At 46.6% G+C, this 23,486-nt stretch overlaps 1 protein-coding gene across 1 annotated transcript in view; it reads left to right on the forward strand.

Annotated features, from left to right (window-relative positions):
* Positions 1 to 23,486, forward strand: part of RFX2 (regulatory factor X2) — a 582,894-nt gene that overhangs the window by 418,011 nt on the left and 141,397 nt on the right. The window contains 1 exon segment of the mRNA XM_030218518.1: positions 12,388 to 12,485. Within this exon segment, the coding sequence (XP_030074378.1) occupies positions 12,388 to 12,485 (98 nt within the window).

Genomic DNA, 23,486 nt, shown 5'->3' on the forward strand with positions numbered 1-23,486 from the left:
GTTTACTTGACTGTCAAATATACTTTTCCTGTGAGCCTAGTAGCTAGTGAGTCCCATTTGCAAGAATGTCATGCCTGCTTGTCCTCGGAGAAAGCTAAGTCACCCACTTGTAGCAAGTATTCTCCGAGGACAGCAGGTACGTATTCTCACAACCCAACCACCTCCCCTGGAGTTGTCTCTTAGCTTTAACACTGTACTGCTAGTCCCATGCTCATGCTTTGAGCAGGAAGGCACCTGCGCAAGGCTAGATGATAACCCACTATAACATTAGAAACACTGTTCTCTGTAAGTTTCTAAAGCTTGTAGTCCTTGTATGACCTACAGTACTAGCACTCTTGAAACCTGTTTCTATTAATAGCCAGATGGAAAACAATTTAGTAGCCAGACACAGCGTAGAATATATAGAGGCAGCAGGATGTCACAAACTACAAAACCAGTAACTAGGTTGATCTGAGAACAAAATAGATACAGCTCAGTATCAGATACAGAGTGGAGAGAGAGAACGGCAGACATGTCATGATTAATCATAGCTAGCTAGTTAGCAAAGGTTGAAGCTGCTGACAATCTGTAAATCCTAATCGGGGAAGGGATCCAAGGCAGAAGGCAGTGGAATCGATGAGTGCTAACTTCCTAAAGTGTCAGGGGATAATTCACCCACCATACAGCTGTGGATCAGACTGAGCTGTCTGAACAGTTCAATGCAGGATAGAATCACTTTAATCTACTCCTTAAGGCTCCAGGGGCATTGATTAACAGACGGCATCCACTTAACTAGTACTCTTCCTCTCTTATCATTAGTCCTGGAATAGGGAACTAAGGTTCCGGTGGGCCCCCCTTGATTGGGTTCTCCACCTGCTTCTCCTCTTGTTCCTCTCATGGCACCCGTGCCGAGGAAGGATACAGCTTCCTATCTGGACTCCCTGTAGGAGTAGAAGGACGTGGGCTCCTCCCCAGTTCTTAGGCTCTATATTTCCCTCCAGATACTCACAGCTGAATGTTATTGGACCAGAATCTCTGAAATATGCCTCCTACTGTTACACTATGATTCATATCTGTTTTCTGGAGCAGGGGCCAGAATGTTCTGTCTGCAACTGCAATGACAGAACATTTTTTGGAAGCCTACTACATCACAACAGATACTAGTTTTAACTTGGAAGACTGTTTCTTTGTGAAGGTCTTTGTATGCTATTTTTTGTTCTATTCTTTTTCACGTAAAATAAATCATTTACTGTAAATGCAGAGTGTGTATGCATACCAATGCCCATTGCTTAGTGCTAACTTTGGAAGACAAATGGGTTGTAGTCTCTCTATCAGCGGATGGAGATAGAGGAAGGAAAATAGTTCTTGTGACTAGCCCCTTAAGAGTATTATGCAGCATAGAATGTTCACTATTTCAAATAGCCAAGCAGCGGTGCTCAATATTTGCCTAATGGCCAATATTGGACCAACAGGCTTATTTTCGAAAGAGAACAACGCCCATCTTCCGACACAAATCGGAGATGGGCGTCCTTCTCTCAGGGTTGCCCAAATCGGCATAATCGAAGCCGATTTGGGCGTTCTCAACTGCTTTCTGTCGTGGGGACGACCAAAGTTCCCGGGGGCGTGTTGGAGGCGTAGCGAAGGCGGGACTGGGGGCGTGCTTAACAGATGAGCGTCCTCGCCAATAATGGAAAAAAGAAGGGGCGTCCCTGACAAACACTCGCCAACTTTACTTGGTCCATTTTTTTTTCATGACCAAGCCTCAAAAAGCTGCCCGAACTGACCAGATGACCACCGGAGGAAATTGGGGATGATCTCCCCTTACTCCCCCAGTGGTCACCAACCCCCTCCCACCCTAAAAGAAAACTTTTAAAAATATTTTTTACAGCTTCTATGCCAGCCTCAAATGTCAAACCCAGCTCCCTGACAGCATGTATGCAGGTCCGTGGAGAAGTTTTAGTGGGTGCAGTTCAGGCAGGCGGACCCAGGCCCATCACTTGTGGTGGTAAATGGGAGCCCTTCAAAAACCCACCAGAAATCCACTGTACCCACATGTAGGTGCTCCCCTTCACCCCTTAGGGCTATGGTAGTGTTGTACAGTTGTGGGGAGTGGGTTTTGGTGGGGGTTTGGGAGGCTTAGCACCCAAGGTAAGGCAGCTATGCACCTGGGAGCAATTTGTGAAGTCCACTGCAGTGCCCCCTAGGGTGCCTGGTTGGTGTCCTGGCATGTGATGGGGACCATTCACTACGAATGCTGGCTCCTCCCACGACCAATGGCTTGGATTTGGTCGTTTCTGAGATGGGCGTCCTCGGTTTCCGTTATCGCTGAAAACCGGGGACGACCATCTCTAAGGTCAACCTAAATGTTGGGATTTGGGCGTCTCTGATCATATTATCGAAACAAAAGGTGGTCGCCCATCTTGTTTCGATAATACGGGTTTCCCCGCCCCTATCGCCAGGACGTCCTTAGAGATGGTCGTCCACGTTCGATTATGCCCCTCCAAGTGAGTCAATCAGGTCATAACCTTACCAGCCAGTGAGGCATATACTGTACTGACATGCAGATTTTTCACTGAGTCAGGAGATGTGCGACATACTTAGGTTAGCAAAAACTTAAAGTAGAATCAGTGATATCTGAAAATATAGCTTGTAAGCAAAATAAAATTAGTAAACCAGGAAGGGATTCTGGACTGATCTGACAGGACTAAAGGAAAGAAAGTTATCAGGTAAGACACAACTTTTCCTTCCATAGCATCCTGTCAGACCAGACAAATGGGATATAGCATAGTGTCCCCAACATAGGGCAGGGCTAAAAGACCTAAACACTCAAAAGAAGAGAGAATTTTGCAATAAACGCAGCATTAATCTGACAGAGAAAGAAAGAGAGAGGGGAAAACTGGCAGATAGAGAGGCAATCTGGAATAGACGTAGAGGTCCTTTCCAGCAGTACCTAGTAGAAAGATTCAAGAGCAATCAGAAGGGCTACATAAGTACATACGCATTGCCAAAGGTCCATGAAGCCCAGCATCCTGTTTCAAACAGTGGCCAATCCAGGTCACAGATACCTGGCAAGATCCCCAAAAGTACAAAACGTTTATTCTACTTATCCCAGAATAAGCAGTGGATTTTCCCCAGTCCATTTTAATAGTGGCCTATAGACTTGTCTTTAGGAAGCAGTCCAAACCTTTTTAAACTTTGCTAAGCTAACGGTCTTTACCACATTCTCTGGCAACGATTCCAGAGTTTAATTACATGTTGAGTGAAGAAATGTTTTCCTCTGATTCATTTTAAATTTACTACTTTAACTTCATCGCATTCCCCCTAGTCTAGGGTTACCATATGGCTCCAGAAAAAGGAGGACGGATTGAGCCAGCCGGGTTTTACTTCCATTGCTTTCCATTGAAAGCAATGGAAGTAAAACCCGGCTGGCTCAATCCGTCGTCCTTTTTTCTGGAGCCATGTGGTAACCCTAGTCCTAGTATTTGTGGAAAGAGTAAACAGACGCTTCAAAGTCTACCTGTTCCACTCCACTCATTATGGAAAGACAAAAGATATGGAGAAAGATGTGAGTCCCATGATAAGATGTAATAATTTGATTCTCCGGGACAAGCAGCTGCTTGTTCTCGCTGTGGGGTCGACATCCGCATCGGCCCGGACCCGGCATTTTTGCAAGTAAAAATATAAAAAAAATCTTTGCCAGAGTCTTCTGGCGCACAGTGCAGCTGATTCCCCACCAGTCGCGTGAGCGTTCCTGCTGTTATTTTTCTCCGCTTCAGGTGCAGTCACATTTTTTCCCCCGCTCCTCACAGGCCCTGGAAAGAGTTTTCGTCGTTTTTCTGGCTTTTGCCTTTTTTCTTTCTTTTTGTTTAGTAGAATTTACAGGTTAAAAAAAAAAAAACACTTTCCTTTGTTTTCTTTATTTTTTGCCCTTTTAAAGTTTCCTTGTTTTTCAACGCGGCTGAGGTTAGGGTTGGGTTGTTCCCTTCTTTGTGCCCTTTTTCTTTTGACAGGCATGATCGCATCTTGATTCGCCAAAGCTGTTGTTCTTCCATGTCATCGAAGACACCCAGCAGTTTCAAACGTTGTACTGAGTGCAAAGGAACCATCTCGGGTACCGATTCCGATGCTTGGTATATCCAGTGCCTTGCGCCCAACCATAGCCCAGCTGCTTGCAGTCTGTGTCTTCGCATGAAGAAACGGACCCAAGCGTCTCGAGAGGCCCAACGAGAGAAGCTTTTTGGGGTTCAATCCGGTCCTTCGACATCGGTAACCGAGGTTGGCGACATCGACATCAAGGGACGCATCGACGTTGGGAGCGAAGGTAATGGCTGCGGAACGACCAACTCATGCTGGGAGCAGCGAGGCGTCGAGCGAGTCCGCCACCTGTCTCAAGGCCTCCTGTTATGCAGGCCCCCTGGGACCGACCTTCGTCGAACCCAGCCCCGAGGAGACGCGAGGATTCCATGTCTTCCTCATCGGTACTGAGAGTCTCGATGACGGGCGTTGAGCGAAGGCGAAGAAGCACCGTCATCATTCTCCTTCACACACGGTGCCCGGGAGTTTCCGGGGCGTCGAGGGGATTCGGCACCCAAGAAGCGTCAGTGCCGAGAAGATCGCTCTCCTTCTATTCAGGAGGTGCTGATGCTTCTGTCTTGCAGCCCGGTACCTGCTCCCAAGCTTTGACAGATTCTGCCACCGGCTCCTGTACCGACCCCACAGCCTTGTCCGACAGCGGCTCTCGATGAGCACATCAGGGCCCTGCTTCCAGAGCTTCTGGAAGGACTGCTGCACCAGTCTGCTTCGCTGTCGGGGGTGCTTGCGCCTTCCGTACTGTCTGCTGCAGCGGCATCTGGCCCTTGGTCTGTGGTGAGGTCCCTGACCTCAGTGCCTGCCTGCTGCATCGGTATCGGCTGCCACCCAGGTCGACTCTCCTTCGACGTCGGTAGAGGAAGCTTCACTGCAGTCCAGGCGGGCGTCGACTTCTCGGTACACTCCTGCTTCTCGGCAGCCTGCCCAGGCTCAGTCCCAGCGTGCTCGATCTGGTCACAGCGTGCGCCTAAGACCACTGCGGCTCCCCAGCAAAAGCAAGGGACGGGCTTTTGATTGGCTCCAGTTCAGCATAGCCTCAGTGAATGTGTCCGTACCAGATGACTTGCCGGTTGGGGGGAGGTTAATGTTTTTCACCAAAGGTGGCCTCTTATAACCTCCGACCGGTGGGTTCTTCAAATTGTCCCGGTTAGGATACACCCTCAATCTGGAATCCAAGCCAAATTGCTCACCGGAGCTCAGTCCTACAGTTCCCAACACAGGCGCAGGTACTTGCAGAGGAACTCTCCGCCCTTCTACAGGCCCAAGCGGTCGAACCCGTTCACCAGGGAAAAAAGGGCTGGGATTCTATTCCAGGTACTTCCTTGTGCAAAAGAAAACAGGGGGATTCGTCCCATCCTAGACCTAAGGGCCCTGAACAAATTTCTAGTCCGAGAAAAGTTCAGGATGGTTTCCCTGGGCACCCTTCTTCCATGATTCAAGAAAACTATTGGCTATGCTCTCTGGACTTAAAGGATGCTTACACACACTCCTCGATACTTCAAGCTCACAGGAAGTATCTTCGATTTCAGCTAGGAACCAGCACTTTCAGTACCGTGGGTGGTAGTCGCAACATTGCTACGCAGACTGGGAGTGCATGTGTTCCCTTATCTCGACGATTGACTGGTAAAGAGCACCTCGGAGGCAGGTGCTCTGCAGTCCATGCGATGACTATTCAGGTGCTAGAGCCTACTGGGTTTCGTCCTAAATTATCCAAAGTCCCATCTCACCCCAGTCCAAAATTTGTTTTTTGGTTGGAGCCCTGTTGAACACTCGGCTCGAGGCAAGGGTGGCAACCTTCTGTCCCTGGTGTCCCTGGTTCGAGCGTCTCAGCAGGTTACGGCTCGGCAGATGTTGAGACTCTGGGGCACATGGCCTCCACAGGTCATGTAACGCCCACGGCACATCTACATATGAGATCAGCTCAATGGACACTAGCTTCCCCTGGTTCAAGCTGTGGGGATGAGAGGATGTCGTCCAACTGTCCACCAGCTTTCGGAATTCCCTTCAGTGGTGGACAATTCGATCCAATTTGACCATGGGGCGACCATTCCAAGTTCCTCAGCCAGAGAAAGTGCTGACTACGGATGCATCTCTCCTGGGGTGGGGAGCTCATGTAGATGGGCTCTACACTTAGGGAGCCTGGTCCTTTCAGGAAAAAGATCTACAGATGGAACTAAGAGCGATCTGGAACGTTCTAAAGGCTTTCAGAGATCAGCTGTCCAACCAAGTAATCTTAATTCAGACAGACAATCAGTTGCCCATGTACTACACCAACAAGCAGGGGGCACTGGATCTCGCCCTCTGTGTCACAAAGCCGTCCAGATGTGGCTTTGGGCACGCCGTCACGGCATGTTTCTCCAAGCCACTTATCTGGCAGGTGTAAACAACAGTCTGGCCGACAGGCTAAGCAAAATAATGCAACCTCACGAGTAGTCACTGAACATGGGCGTAGTCCGCAAGATCTTCCAAACGTGGGGCACCCTCTTGGTGGATGTTTTTGCCTCTCAGATCAATCACAAGGTCCCTCAGTTCTGTTCCAGGCTTCAGGCCCATGACAGACTAGCGTCAGATCCCTTTCTCGTACATTGGGGGACAGGTCTTCTGTATGCGTGCGTTTCCTCCCATACCTCTAGTAGGGAAGCCTTTGCTGAAACTCAAGGAAGACTACGGAACCATGATCCTGATTGCACCCTTCTGGCCGCGTCATATTTGGTTCCCTCTTCTTCTGGAGTTGTCTTCCAAAGAACCGTGGAGATTGGAGTGTTTTCCAACCTTCATCCCTCAGAACGAGGGGTCGCTTCTACATCCCAACCTCCAGTGTCTGGCTCTCACGGCCTGGATGTTGAGAGCTTATAAATTGGCCTCCTTGGGTCTTTCAGAGGGTGTCTCCCAAGTCTTGCTTGCTTCCAGGAAAGATTCCACGAAGAGGTGTTACTCTTTCAAATGGAGGAGGTTTGCCGTCTGGTGTGACAGCAAGGCCCTAGATCCTCTTTCTTGTCCTACACATACCCTGCTTGAATATCTTCTACACTTGTCAGAGTCTGGTCTCAAGGCCAACTCCATAAGAGTTCACCTTAGTGCAATTAGTGCTTATCATTGCCTGTAGAGGGTAAGCCTATCTCTGGACAGCCTTTAGTTGTTCGCCTCATGAGAGGTTTGCTTTTGTCAAAGCCCCCTGTCAAACCTCCACCAGTGTCATGGGATCTCAACGTAATTCTCACCCAGCTGATGAAAGCGCCTTTTGAGCCACTGAATTCTTGCCATCTGAGGTACTTGACCTGGACGGTCGGTTTTTTGGTGGCTGTTACTTCAGCTCGTAGAGTCAGTGAGCTTCAAGCCTTGGTAGTGCATGCGCCTTATATCAAGTTCCATTGCAACAGAGTAGTTCTCCGCACGCACCCTAAGTTCCTGCCAAAGGTGGTGTCGGAGTTCCATCTGAACCAGTCAATTGTCTTGCCAACATTCTTCCCCGTCCTCATAGCCGCCCTGGCAAAAGCAGTTTGCACACCTTGGACTGCAAGAGAGCATTGGCCTTTTACATGGAGCCGACAATGCCCTTTAGACAGTCCACCCAGTAGTTTGTTTCTTTAGATCCCAACAGGAGGGGAGTCGCCATTGGAAAACGCACAATCTCCAGTTGGCTAGCAGATTGCATATCCTTCACTTATGCCCAAGCTGGGCTGACTCTAGAGGGCCATGTCAAGGCTCACAATGTTAGAGCCATGGCTGCGTCAGTGGCTCACTTGAAGTCTGCCTCCATTGAGGAGATTTGCAAGGCTGCAACGTGGTCATCAGTCCACACATTCACATCTCACTACTGACTTCAGCAGAATACCCGACGCAACAGTCGGTGCTGCAGAATCTGTTCGAGGTTTAGAATCCAACTCCACCCCACCCCCCAAGCCCATTTTTGTTCTGTTCCAGGCTGCACTCTCAGTTAGTTGTTTATGGTTTCATGTCAATCTATATTATGTCCTCGCCGTTTCGAGGCCCAATTGACCAGTGTTCATTGTTTGAGTGAGCCTGGTTGCTAGGGTTATCCCACATGTGAGAACAAGCAGCCTGCTTGTCCTTGGAGAAAGCGAAGATACATACCTGTAGCAGGTATTTTCCAAGCACAGCAGGCTGATTGTTCTCACCTCCCCTTTGGAGTTGTTGTTTGTTTATTATTTGCTTTTTGATTAAACTGAGCGGGAACACTCACGCGATGGGCGGGAAATCGGCTGCGCATGCTTGGTGCTTGCAAAACTGCTGGTTCCCGGGCCAAGGCGGACATCGACCCACATGTGAGAACAATCAGCCTGCTGTCCTCGGAGAATACCTGCTACAGGTATGTATCTTCGCTAAATAGCATTGATAGACCATGAAAGAGATTTACAGACCAAGAAACAACACCAGCTGATATTTTCCTTGAAAAAGTCTTGAAAGAAACGACCAAAGACTAAGGCACATCTATGAAGGGAATATTGCAACTACAGTGGAAAACCTGGAGGAGTTGAATATCCAGAGAAAGAAATATAGAAAAAAAGCTATCAGGGGCTGAAAAACCTTTGTGCATTCCTATCTACATTATGACAACCAAGTCAAATTAAGAAGCATACTTTGTTGAGAGTAAAGAAGGGAGATCAATGAGAATAACTATTGAAAACCCAAATGTCATTGCAAGAGGGCATAATGGCCTTGTGACATGAGACACTCAGTCAAACAAAACAACCCACGATGGGAGCCTGTTAGTCTGAGAATAAAACCATAATATTAGAGACTTCCTGCAGTTGTATAACAGCGGTGGCTAATGCCAGTGCTATCAAGTTAGCTGTGCAAAACAGCTAGACTGTAGAATCGCACAAAGTAGGTAGTTTGTATAGCCTGAGCAATATGAGTGACCTGCAAAACTGTACTAAAATAGTTGTGCAGAGTTGATAAGGCACCTATTCTGCAACCCAAACCAGTGAAAGCAGTCTACTGAAACAGCCATGCACCATAAGTAAATGGATCAGGAGATGTTATACATGTAGTGGCAATTAGTTAATGGCTTTGACATGGCTGCCAAAACTGGAAGACATCCAGGCCATCGCTAGAGCAAGAAATTATGGTGGGTATGCATCTGTATCCATGCCCATATAATCAGCTTGTAGCTGGTGCCATACAGGCAGCTGCGATGGTTGGTTCCATGTAAGCAGCAAAGTAATAGAGGTAGCTGTGGTACTGGCAGCACACAGGTGGCTGCTGCCTCTGAAGCTTGTATGCTGCAGCTGAAGCCATATCTGCCGATGCTTCATGCAATATGATATAACATGCACTTCTAATAGCTGACATATGCATTATTCCTGTCTCTGATGCCCTACTTATGGTTACAACACCAATGACATGCAGTCAGCTGCTGGTCTGGGATACCACATAAATGTTCATCCAGTGTACCACAGGCAGCCACATAGGAAGGTTTGAATCTGTGCCAGATATGTACTGGTGCCATACCTTCTGCTGCAGCAGTTGCACATATAGGGTGACAGAGTAGCCATGCTTGCATAGCTGGCTACTAGTACAGTGCTATATAGACTGACTTTGAAATGCTAGGACATGCAGGCTACTGCTGAAGGTGAAGAGATAAGGCTATTTCAGCTGCACAGCACTTGATGATATAGCAACCATATAAGACAGATGGTTATCGCATCTATGAAATACTAGTACTGTGCAACCCAAGTGGTTGTTGCAAGCACAGAAATAGGTGATTGCTTATGCAGAATAGTAAACATTGGTTGTTGCAACCCATGGAGCAAGCCAGATAAGCAAGCAGTGACTGTTGCAGCTACACAACAGAAGTGATGATAGCAATACAGGTGGCTTCTGCCACAGAGGAACAACCCAAGGAGTGCTGTAATTGTGTAATACAGGTGGTTTTGCTACAGGGGAGCAACCCAGGTGAGTGCTAATCCCCCTCTCCCTCATCCCACACACACTTAAGGGTCAAGGAAATATTCATTGTTTATAGATAGTCCCATAGAACATTTAACTGCTTATAGAAACAGAAGAATAAAGGTTCCTGTCAGTGATCCCTGCTGTGAGAAAGTCAAGCCAGACACCAGTGAGAGCTTAATAAGAAATAGAGACACCAAACACCAGAGGACTGAAAAAAAAATGAAATAAATCAGAACAGGGACATCAAATGCAGACTGACCACAGGAAATGCTGTCAGTCCTTTCTGAAATATACCTGAGCTCCATAGAACAGCTGCCTTTTTTTTTTTTTTAAATAGGAGCTTAGGCCAAAGAGGGCACCCCCAACTCAACTGATACCCAGACATTAAACTTGGGTCATTCGGACAAGCCCAGGAGAGCACCCCTAACTCAAACTCAACTGAGACCAGTATAAAACTAGCTCAGAACAGAAAGTCCAAAAGGTTATTTAAAGCTGAAACTAGTTAGAAAACCAGTCAGAAGCAGGGCTGTTAGCCCATCACTAATCCATTTGGGAGACTGAGAAATACTGAATCTTTTATATGCTGCATAATACCCTGAAGGGCGAGTCACAAGAGATATTTTCTTCCTCTGTCTCCATCCACCGTAGAGGGACACAACCCATTTGTCGGACTGGTCTAATAGGACTAAAGGAAAAAAGTTAATCAGGTAAGACATAGCATTTTCTATATATCTACAGTGGGGGGAAATAAGTATTTGATCCCTTGCTGATTTTTGTAAGTTTGCCCACTGACAAGACATGAGCAGCCCCTAATTGAAGGGTAGGTTATGGTAAACAGTGAGAGATAGCACATCACAAATTAAATCCGGAAACATCACATTGTGGAAAAGTATAGGACGTTAGTTGCATTCTGCAGAGTGAATGGCAAACAAGACCTAATACTTGTGGCAAAACCCTTGTTGGCAAGCACAGCGGTTCAGACGTCTTCTGTAGTGATGATGAGTTTTGCACACATGTCAGGAGGAATTTTGGTCCACTCCTCTTTGCAGATCATCCTCTAAATCATTAAGAGTTCTGGGCTGTCGCTTGGCAACTCGCAGCTTCAGCTCCCTCCATAAGTTTTTCAATGGGATTAAGGTCTGGTGACTGGCTAGGCCACTCCATGACCCTAATGTGCGTCTTCCTGAGCCCTCCTTTGTTGCCTTGGCTGTATGTTTTGGTGTCATTGTCGTGCTGGAAGACCCAGCCACGACCCATTTTTAAGGCCCTGGCGGAGGGAAGGAGGTTGTCACTCAGAATTGTACGGTACATGGCCCCATCCATTCTCCCATTGATGCGGTGAAGTAGTCCTGTGCCCTTAGCAGAGAAACACCCCCAAAACATAACATTTCCACCTCCATGCTTGACATGGGGACGGTGTTCTTTGGGTCATAGGCAGGCATTTCTCTTCCTCCAAACACGGCGAGTTGAGTTCATGCCAAAGAGCTCAATTTTTGTCTCATCTGACCACAGCACCTTCTCCCAATCACTCTCGGCATCATCCAGGTGTTCACTGGCAAACTTCAGACGGCCGTCACATGTGCCTTCCGGAGCAGGGGGACCTTGCGGGCACTGCAGGATTGCATCCGTTATGTCGTAATGTGTTACCAATGGTTTTCGTGGTGGACAGTGGTCCCAGCTGCCTTGAGATCATTGACAAGTTCCCCCTTGTAGTTGTATGCTGATTTCTAACCTTCCTCATGATCAAGGATACCCCATGAGGTGAGATTTTGCGTGGAGCCCCAGATCTTGTCGATTGACAGTCATTTGTACTTCTTCCATTTTCTTACTATGGCACAACAGTTGTCTCCTTCTCGCCAGCGTCTTACTGATGGTTTTGTAGCCCATTCCAGCCTTGTGCAGGTGTATGATCTTGTCCCTGACATCCTTAGACAGCTCCTTGCTCTTGGCCATTTTGTAGAGGTTAGAGTCTGACTGATTCACTGATTCTGTGGACAGGTGTCTTTCATACAGGTACCATTGCCGACAGCCTGTCTGTCATGCAGGTAAAGAGTTGATTTGGAGCTCTACTGGTCTGTAGGGGGCCAGATCTCTTACTTTTGGTGGGGGATCAAATACTTATTTCCCTCTGCAGAATGCAAATAAATTCAATACTTTCCACAATGTGATTTTCCGGATTTAATTTGTGATGTGCTATCTCTCACTGTTACCAATACCTACCCTTCAATTATGGGCTGCTCATGTCTTTGTCAGTGGGCAAACTTACAAAATCAGCAAGGGATCAAATACTTATTTCCCCCACTGTATATGGGAGAGAGGAGGCACAAGGCTGGCCTAGGATGGTTAATGATTTTGCATGAGTCTTGTCCATGAATAGTATTAACATAAGGATTTCTATTTCAGGCACCTTGACACAGGCTATCCGCAACTTTGCAAAGAGTTTGGAAGGATGGTTGACTAATGCCATGAATGACTTTCCTCAGCATATTGTTCAGATAAAGGTAACATAGTCTGGGGACGGGAAATAGTAGCCATTGCTTTTGTTGGGAGAAGGAATGTTTATTGAGTTGTTTGGGAAGAATGTAGCTAACAACTGTGGCATATCTTGAATAATTTTTACTTGTTGGGCAGGCCCTACTTTAGAAGCTTTGGGCTCTATTATTGCAGGCTTTTACAAAAACAAAAGAAAATCCTGGAGAAGGACCGCGATTGACTGGCAAAAGTACATATGAGAAGGAGTGATATAGCACCGTTCACCGGAGAGAGTATGTATGAACAACTAGGAAACCTAAAGGTGGACAAAGCCATGGGACCGGACGGGATCCACCCCAGGATATTGAGGGAGCTCAGAGAGGTTCTGGCTGGTCCTCTTAAAGATTGTTTAATAAATCCTTGGAGACCGGAGAGGTTCCGTGGGATTGGAGAACCGGCGGAGGTGGTCCCTCTTCACATAAGTGGTGATAGGGAAGAAACTGGAAACTACAGGCCCGGTAAGCCTCACTTCGGTTATTAGAAAAGTAATGGAAGCGATGCTGAAGGAAAGGATACCGAATTTCCTGGATGCAAATAAGTTGCAGGATCCGAGACAACATGGTTTTACCAAAGGTAAATCGTGTCAAACGACTCTCATTGAATTCTTTGACCTGGGTGACCAGAGAATTGCATCAAGGATGTGCTATAGACGTAATCTACTTAGATTTCAGCAAAGCTTTTGACACGGTTCCCCACAGGAGGCTCTTAAATAAACTAGACAGGCTGAAGATAGGACATGATGTGGTGAACTGGATTAGGAACTGGTTGACGGACAGACGTCAGAGGGTGGTGGTTAATGGAATTCGCTCGGATGAGGGAAAGCTGAGTAGTGGAGTGCCTCAGGGATTGGTGCTGGGGCATAGTCTGTTCAATATATTTGTGAGTGACATTGCCAAAGGGTTAGAAGGTAAAGTTTGCCTTTTTGCGGACGATAATGAGATTTGTAACAGAGTGGACACCCGGGAGGGAGTGGAAAACATGAAAAAGAATCTGCGGAAAGCTAGAAGAATGGTCTAAGGTTGGCAATCAAATTCAATGCGAAGAAATGCAAAGTGATGCACTTAGGGAGTAGAAATCCACGAGAGATGTATGTGTTAGGGCGGGGAGGAAGTCTGATATGTACGGACGGGGAGAGTGATCTTGGGTGATAGTATCTGAGGATCTGAAGGCGACAAAACAGTGTGACAAGGTGGTGGCCGTAGCTAGAAAGTTGCTAGGCTGTATAGAGAGAGGTGTGACCAGCAGAAAAAAAGGAGGTGGTGATGCCCCTGTACAAGTCGTTGATGAGGCCCCACTTGAGTATTGTGTTTCAGTTTTAGCGGCTGTATTTTGCTAAGGATGTAAAAAAAAGTGGTTCAAAGAAAAGCTACAAAAGTGCTATGGATTTGCGTTACAAGAAGTATGTGGAGAGACTTGCTGACCTGAACATGTATACCCTGCAGGAAAGGGAAACAGGGGTGATATGATACAGACGTTCAAATTTGAATGGTATTAATCTGCAAACAAACTTTTTCTGGAGACGGAAAGGTGGTAGAAGTAGAGTACATGAAATGAGGTTGAAGGGGGACAGGCTCAAGAAAAATATCAGGAAGTGTTTTTCCCAGAGAAAGTGGTGGATACTTGGAATGCCCTCCCGTGGGAGGTGGTGGAGATGAAAACAGTAATGGAATTCAAAAATGTGTGGGATAAACAAAAAGGAATCCTGTTCAAAAGGAATGGATCTTCAGAAGCTTAACAGAGATTGGGTGGCAGCACCGGTGGTTGGGAGGCGGGGCTAGTGCTGGGCAGACTTCTATGGTCTGTGCCCTGAAAATGGCAGCTACAAATCAAGGTTAGGTACACACAAAAAGTAGCACATATGAGTTTATCTTGTTGGGCAGACTGGATGGACCGTTCAGGTCTTTCTCTGCTGTCATCTACTATGTTACTATGTAAAAGCCACAAAGTGAGTTATTGATATTTAGAGGGCCAAGAAAAATGAATTTACCATAAAATAAAGTGATAAAATGGAAATCTTTGGGATTAACTGAAAAATTTTAAATTCTACTCTTGCTCCGTTATCAGAGGTAAAATCATTGTTACTGGGCAGCAGAGTAGTGAATGCAGCTTCATATCCCCGTATCTTTCTGAGGAGAATTATAATGTCCTGTGATTGTTCTGTGAACAGATTGTATGAATAGTTGAAAAGCACATTGTTTCTTCCCTCTCTGGAAACATAGAAAATGAATGCAGCTTCATATCCCCGTATCTTTCTGAGGAGAATTATAATGTCCCTGTGATTGTTCTGTGAACAGAATTGTATGAATAGTTGAAAACGCACATTGTTCTTCCCTCTCTTGAAACATAGAAAATGAAGGCAGATCATATGCAATCTGGAGGCTATATATTCATTCACATCAACTACTTCATTGTACAATCCCTTCATTCCCTTAGAGCTGTACTTAATTCTATGTTTCCTTGAATTCAGACACTGTCTCTATCACCTGCACTGTGAGATAATTCCATGCATTTATCCTCTACCACCTTCCAACCCCAGAGCCTCCTTTCATTGAAAGAGCTCATCCTCTGCATTTATAAGTTGGAAATATTTAAATGTATCCATCATCTCTCCTATCCCACTTTTCCTCCAGAGTATTACATGTTTTGGATCTTTAAGTCTGTCCCCATTGGCTTCTGACTAAAGCCTTTGACCACTATACAGCTACAACTTTGGAATGACTTCTCTGGTTTTATATCCTTCTGAAGGCGCAGCCTTCAGATTTGCATACAATTCTCAATAAGTCTCACTAGAGATTGTGCTCTCAAATAAGGTCTCACTAGAGATTGTACAAGACAAAGCCATCTTTTTTTCCCCACTTGCCATTCTTCTCCTTATACACCAAAACAGTCTTCTGACTTTTGCTATGCTATCATTTTGGTAATTATATTTCCTTAGCGTATGCAGCAGATGAATCCAAGAACTGGTGGGCTGTGTCCATCTACAGCAGGTGGAGATAGAGATTTACAAAGCTGAAGGCAGTGATACCAGACGGCCAGCTCCTCCTTCTCAGTACATCTCTGTCTCCACAGGTGGTGGACTGCTCTTCAGCAGCTCCTGGATTTGTCTGTTTGGGATACACCGGGAGCCAGTTGAGTTAGGGTGTTTGGCTGTGGTGCCGACTTTGGGGGGCTTACTCAGTCTTCTTGGGTCCCTGCTTTACCCTTTCCCCCCTTGCCTCCCAGTCTTTAGAGCTGTAGCCTTCCTCACCAGTAAACAAAAAAGAACCAAGAGAGCTTCTTTGCCTTCAGTTGGTGTAAAAAAAAAACCCAAAAACAGAAGATTTCTGGCAGGACTGGGCAGTACAGAGTTTCCCTGTCTTATTGCTGTGCTTTCAGTCTGTGTGCCAGTTAGGCAGCAGGCTGCTGCGTCGGTGGGACTCTATTTCTCCTCCAGAGACACCTGCGGTTAGGTGAGTCCCTGACTTTCTCTTTTCAGCGCGGGGGTACCATGCTTTAATGTGGGCGATGCTGGCATTTGAAAGCTGTTCCTGCTGTGGTAGCAGATGCTCCCCAGCGGGACTGTCTGTGTTGGCGTGTTCGAATGCTGGGGAGGGAAATGCTGAAGTTCCCCTTCCCTGAGCAGCCTTTTCCTGCGCTATGATGGCGGAAACACACACCTTTTCACCTTTTTGCCAGTGCGGCCTTCTGTTTTCTCCTGATATCGACTCTGATCCTTTCCTGCCCTGTGGCTTTGATGGGGGGGAGGGCGGCTTCTCCTAAAGGGTCTTGTGTTCCATTAGAGACTGCTGGTACAGGAGATTCCCCTTTATTTTCTCCAGTCTTTGGTTTCCTTTTCCAAAATCACTGTAGAGTCCGAAACCGCTTTCATGTAGCTGGGGCAGTGGCACAAATTCTTCTGAAACTGTCCCCCCCATGCAAGGGGATCCAAGGGACGAACAGAACTACTTTAAGCTGTTCCTATATCTTCTGAGCAGAATCTCTTCTGCTCTGGGACCCTTAATTTGAACCTTTCTTTTTAAGCTAGCTTGGCCTCAGTAGCCCTGTTCGTGATTAGGGGAGTTTTTATTCCCATGTCAGGCAGCTAAGTTTTCCAGAAGGAATCTGATGGTCCTGCGATGTGCCTTGTTTTTTTCGGGATGCACGTCAGGTAGTCCTGGGGGCTTCTCTGGGGCAGGGGGCTTCTGACCTCCTCCCCAACCCCCACCCCCGCAGCTTATTCTGCTGCTCTGTATGCCTATATGTTTGCAGAAGACTGGTAGGGGAAATGATTAGCAATAGCAAAAGTCAGAAGACGTATGAGGAGAGACTTGATGACCTGAACATGTATACTCTGGAAGAAAGGAGAAACGGGTGATATGATACAGACGTTCAATATTTGAAAAGTATTAATCCGCAACACAAACCTTTTCCGGAGGTGCGAAGGCGGTAGAACGAGAGGACATGAAATGAGATTGAAGGGGGGCAGACTCAAGAAAAATGTCAGAGTAAGTATTTTTTTCACAGAGAGAGTAGTGGATGCTTGGAATACCCTCCCGCGGGAGGTGGTGGAAATGAAAACGGTAACAGAATTCAAACACGCGTGGGATAAACATAAAGGATTCCTGTTCAGAAGGAATGGATCCTAAGGAGCTTAGCCGAGATTGGGTGCAGAGCCAGCCGGTGGTGGGAGGCGTGGATAGTGCTGGGCAGACTTATACGGTCTGTGCCCTGAAGAGGACAGGTACAAATCAAAGTAGGGTATACACAAAAAGTAGCACATATGAGTTTGTCTTGTTGGGCAGACTGGATGGACCATGCAGTCCTTTTTCTGCCGTCATTTACTATGTTACTATGTTTTTAGTTCAGCCTTTGGAGTTTTCTGGCTTGTTCCCTGTCTCAGTCTCTTCTGATGGACCCTGCCCCAAAGAGGGGATGTTTTCTCTCAAGCTCAGCAGTAGGGTACATTGCTCCCCTGTCTTCCTCTATTCTGATGGAGTATTTTTAAGGGCAGCCCTTTCTGCACAAAAGCAGCAATAATCACCTGAGCTGGAAAGCCATGTTTGCCTAAGTGGGTCCATTGATAGCAATAGGCATCACTGTCTGTGGTGAGTTTAGATTTCTTATAGTTCCTGCATTTGGCTAAGGCTGTTCCTGGTGTGGGAAACAATGAATAGCATCGGAGCAGGGCTCCTTGTATGTTGGGTCTCTGAAAGAACCTATTTTGTATTTTTATTTTCAGACTTTTCTGTCCCCTCAGTTTTTCTCTGAGGGCATTGCTTGAAACAGCTTGAGTTTCCCTCCTTCCTTTGTGAAACTCTTTTTATCTGGCAGTAAGGCATTGCCTATGAGCACACCACCACCTTGAGTGTGCCTGATCTTGATCTTGGAAGCTCAGCACAGGGTTGGCCTGGCTGGTTTCTACTTGGATAGGAGACTGCCTGGGAATACAGGTGCTGTAGGTTTTCTTTTTTTTTTTTCTGCACCTTTTGGACCTCTACAGGTGGGAGGTTCTAGGCTTAGTGCCTTTGCTCCATGTTTCTGTGGGAAATCTCTATATATAAAGGCACCACCAACATTCTAAATGAAGCCCTCCAGCCGGAAGTGTGAAGGGGAGAGATATCCGGTTTCCCCATGAGTGTCTGCCCCGCCCTCGCTCTCTCTGTAACACAAACAGTGAAGGAAAACATAGCAAAGCACGAAATCAAATCGCTCTCTCTGTAACAGTGAAGGACTCAGAGGGGGGAGGGGAGAGAGGGCAGAAGCCCTCACTATCTCTGTAACACAAACAGCACAGCAAGAAACTTAACACGGAAGGTTTTGACTCCGAGGGGGGAGGGGGCACACAGCACAGGGGAAGGGAGAGAGGGCAGAGGGCAGGGACACACACACTCCCACATGCACCAGAAGAAAACCTTGCTAGCCCCCGTTTCATTTGCATCAGAAACGGGGCTTTTTACTAGTGTTACATATTGTTATTTTTGGGGGCTAGTGCTCCTGGTCTTCATGGTAACCATGGAACCTCAGTGCTGTCATGGGGGCATGTGCTCCAGGTGCAGTAGTTTCAGCAAAATAGTTTTATTTTCTGGAAGATGGTTGGCTTTCAGCCTGAAGGTCACAGGTTTAAGTCTGGTTTGTGCATCATATTAGAAGCTGTGGCCCTGGGCTCCTTTTCTATGGGGCATATTTTACTTTCCTCTCTCATATGCTTGCCTTGACAAGCAGTTCTTGCATAGCTGGGACAGTTTACACTATGCTACAATGCCAAAGGTTAGCTGTGGTGGTTTCCCACAGCAGCTCTGCTCTTCTAGTTTTGTTCTCTGACACTGATCAAACTGTTGGCATACCAGCTCCAGCTTCCCCGTATCAGTTGCTCCTCTAGCTAGCTGTTTGTTGCAGTGTAAGGCGTTGATTGCACTTTTGCACTTTTTATTTATATTGGACAGTTAAATATATTCAGAGCTACTTCAATTTAGCATTCTTTTCCCTGCACTTCTCCCTTAGGATGCGTTTCTTCTCTTTCCTCTTGCCCCCCCCCCCCCCCCCCCCCCATTCTGCGGTTTCTCTGGTTGGCTGTACTGGGCCCTCATGTTCAATTCCAGGCTTTTCCTTTTGGCATGGCTTTGGCTCCATTCACCTTTTCCTAGGTTTGGGAGTTTTGTGGCATTCTCCGCAAGGACAGCATCAGAGTGCACCTCGCTCTAGACGAGATCCGAGAATCTATCTTCCCGGGTCATTCTCAGAATCCTTGGTCTGGGTGGTTACGCTTCAACTGAGCCACCTCGTCCCATTCCAGACAGTTCTGGCACAATTTTTTCTTGACCGAGGACTGGAGGATCTAGGTTCAGGCTTGGGTGCACAGTCTGGCTCAGGGGTCCTGAGTCCCTTGGGCCTGGCTATGCATTCATGTTCTTTGGCTCTGTGGCAGGACACTTTGGAGGTAGTGCCGTGGACAGTGCTCATAGATGACATCTACAAGCTCTTGCTTCTCGATTGGTGGTCTCCTTTGTTCCAGGAGTGTCAGCAGTGTCTTCCGTGGCTGTTCTCGGTACGGCTTCGCATGAATTGGTGGCTCCGCAATTCTTCCCTGTGGTAGGGATGCCTTGGTGCCTCCACAGTGGATGGTGGTGGTCACGGATGCGAGTCTTTTGGACTGGAGAGCCCTTTGCCACCTTCCTCCATCTCCAGGGTGGTGGATGGCACAGGGGACGGTGTAGCCGATCTCCTGCCTGGACCTGCTTTTGGTGCTGTTCGTCTTCTAGCCTTTCAGTACACATTTCAGGCCAGGCGGTGCTTGTGCCATCTCCCTGCCTGGATCTGCTTTTGATGCTGTTCGTCTTCTAGCACTTCAGGACACGTTGCGGGCTAGGCGGTACTTGTGCCATCAAAGAAGATGAAGCGGTGGCTGCTTCTTCGACAGAGTGGGACTCGGAATCAGACTGTGGCCTTCAGGGCATGTCGCCCCCATGGAGTGGGCAGACCTCGTGTTTCGTTTCAACGTAGCCTCCTTTGCGGGCTTTTCCTATGGTGAGTTCTTTTTTTTCTTCCACCTTCTGGTCTCGGCAGAATGGTTATTCCACACCAGTGCTTCTCCAGTTTGGCCTCAGATAGAGAGCTCTGGAGGTAGATCTGATGGTGTCCTGATTGGACGCCCAGATGCCTTCTGTCATCGGAGAGAGGGTGATTCAGCTTGGATGGTTGTTCAATTGCTTCCTTAGCCGGAGGACGTTCTTCGATAGTGTTTCCTTCGTGGCTTCTCTGTGGCCAAGTTTATTTTGGATCGCTCGCCACCAGGATTGAGTCATTCTGGTAGCTCCGGATTAAGCACGGCGCCCTTGGTATGCAGATATGGTGCGGCTCCTGGTGGCACCTTCATTTGGAATCCTGCTTGATTCCGGTCTCTTCCTTCTGGGTCCGTTCCTGAGTGGATGATCCCTTTCGCTTTGGTCTTACGGCCTGGTCTTTTGAGAGGCCAACTCTGAGGAACAGAGTTCTTTGGATGCAGTGGTTACTGTTCTGTTGCGATCTTGTATGTGGTCCACAGTCCACTTCAACCGCGTATTCTTGGGTGTTAAGGATTTTTTGAGGCTGGTTGCGGCCCACGCTTGGTCTTCATTGCGGGCATTTGTTCCTCAGCAATTGAGTTCTTTCTGAAGGATGGGTTGCAGAAGGGTCTGGCCTGGCCTTGCACTCGGAAGTGGTGCATTTCTTGCAGAGTGCTTTGCTCCTCCGCTGCTGTAACCTTGTTCACTCTGAAATCTTGTTCGTATTCTCCGAGTCTAGCTTGGGGCTCCTTGTCTATCAAGCATTGCTTCGGACTCCTTTTCTTCCTTTGCAGAATGCTTCACTTAGGAATTTACAAGCAGTGTTCTTGGTCGCCAGAGTGTCTGAATATTTAGCGCAGCCATGCCAAACTGTTTTTTTCTGCAATTTACTGAGTCTGGAGTGACCTTGCTTTCTGTTCCTTCTTTTCTTTCCGGCTATGGTTTTAGCTTTTCTTTTTCAGCCTCTTTCTTCCTCGGAAGGGGGATTTTCACGTTGAGTACACAGCGCTTCGTCTTCTGGATGTTCCGAGGGTTCTCCGGTATTCGCAGATGTTGCATGTTTTTCAGTGATCAGATCTTCTCTTTGTCACTGGTTCTTGCCGTGGAACGGCAGCCTCTGGTCTGATCTGATTTTTTTCTCGTTGGATTGCCGATACTTTGTGGATTTTTTGGAAAGATTGCGTCCCGCTGGTGGCATTGCAGGCTCGTTTCACGAGATTATCTACCTCTTGGGTTTAATGGATGTGCTTTCACTATTCAGATGCTGCCTTTGCAGTGGCAGTTCTGTCTCGGGGAGCTGCGACTTCCCACCCTACTTAGGGATTGCTTTGGTACTTTCCACCAGTTCTTGGATTCATCTGCTGCATACACTAAGGAAGGTAAAATTATGCCTTACCTGCTGATAATTTTCATTCATTTTGTAGCAGCAGATGAATCCAGGATCTTGCCCTTTGTCAGCTGCGCTTGTTTTGCCTGTCTGTTCTTGGCCTGGTCTTTAGTTTCAAAAAAAAAAAGAGAGAAGAGGAAAGAGAACAGAATCCACTGACAGGACTCCATCACAGTCGTGATTTCTCTTAAGTCAGACTGACGAGTTTCTGTTTTGTATGGTTGGTGAGGAAGGCTTCCTGGTTTCTTGTCTGATTCTGCTTGGTGAGGACATGCACTAAGGTGAAGAAGGAGCTGGCCGTCTGGTATCACTGCTTTCAGCTTTGTAATCTCTATCTTTACCTACTGGTACATGGACACAACCCACCAGTTCTTGGATTCATCTGCTGCTACTAAAGGAAAGAAAATTATCAGCAGGTAAGGCATAATTTTACCTTGAGTGACACTCAAGTAATTAAATACAATATGATATAAGTAGGCCTATAACTATGGTGGTATTAGTAGTAACAACGATTAAAAGACCAGATATTCACCAAACAAAAATAGTGGCACCTAAAAACAAAATCATTTGTTGCATATACTGTGCAGGTATGAAATACTGTGCAGAGTGACAGGGAATATTTGAGCTGGAATTAAGTATCACATTGCCTTATTTTTTAAGCACCGCTTGTCACTCTGCACAGTATTTCATTTGTTTAATCAACGTTTTGTGCACAGCATATGATTTAAAGGACGGTGGAGGTTTTTGGTCAATGATTACATTTATCTCCCACAGTCAAATCTGGCTCCTTAAGTTCAAATAATTTATTTATTTATTGTTGCATTTGTATACCACATTTTCCCACCTATTTGCAGGATCAATGTGGCTTACATAATTTTGTTAACATTGTCATTACAGGATAACAGATACATTTAGTTTTGTGCAGAGATTAAGTAAGGGAAGAAAGCAAGAAGGAAGGGAGTGGATTAGGGAGTGATTAGGGTAACTAGAGAAGGTGGGCTTTCTTAACTGATTGGGTGGGTGTGGTGCAACAGACTGGGTGAGGAGCAACAGACTGGGTGATTGATGAGACCTTTTCCTCCTTGTCAAGCATATGCAACAATCGATTTAGTTTTTAGGTGCCACTATTTTTGTTTGGTGAATATCTGGTCTTCTAATCGTTGTTTCAGTTTTGTCCAATTTAGATCAGCACGAAAGTCTGCCAAGTATTTATAGTTTTCAGGTATTGACAGTAATACAGAGGGGCACTTTCAATATGATGTCTAAGTTCAAATTGAGTTGTTTTGCCGAAAATATCTCAAACCAATGTCCAGCACACAGCCATACCGGAACCAGAAAAATGTCTAAATTTCTGGTTCGATTATGGCTTTGAGCTAGCTGGTTTCAGGCTCAGCATATCCATCTGTAAGTACCATTTTTGGAAAAAAATGTTGCAGAGAAAAACATGCCATAGGGAGGTCTGTCTGGCAGCATTCCTAGTGAACTGGCCACACAGACAGCCCAGCAGTGCAGAGGGGCAGCCTAGTGGTTGTTGCAGTGGACTTCACATAAAGGGATCCAGGTACAAATCCCACCTAAACTCCTTTATATTGTTATTGTATGGTGAGCCCTCTAGGAATAGAGAAAACATACTGTACCTAACGGTCCATCGCTATAATAGCCCTCAGGCTTGCAGGTCACTTATATGTTTAGGTACAGGAGGTATATCTATGTTCCAGAAGAGCTCACTTATTTGTACTGAAATGAAAGAGTTAAAGTAAGAATTGAATTTGGATTCTTTTGTGCACTGACCACTGGGCTACTTCTTCCACTTGCTTGCTGCTTTCTTAGCAATGGCCATAATATCTGACGCTGTCTACTGTCACTCTCACATCTTTTGGGGGGGGGGGGGTGGGAGGGGATAAGTGACCACTGGAGGAAAAAGGGGGGGATGTCATGCCTTAATCACACAATGATTAGTTCAGTTAGGGCACCTTTTTCTGACATACTTGTGACAGGTCGAGATAAAGACGTACTTCTTTTCTTCTCTGGACCTTTTTTTCTGTCCCATTATCACAGAAAAA

The sequence above is a fragment of the Microcaecilia unicolor genome, chromosome 11 (genome assembly GCF_901765095.1).
Source record: "Microcaecilia unicolor chromosome 11, aMicUni1.1, whole genome shotgun sequence".
NCBI lineage: Eukaryota > Metazoa > Chordata > Amphibia > Gymnophiona > Siphonopidae > Microcaecilia > Microcaecilia unicolor.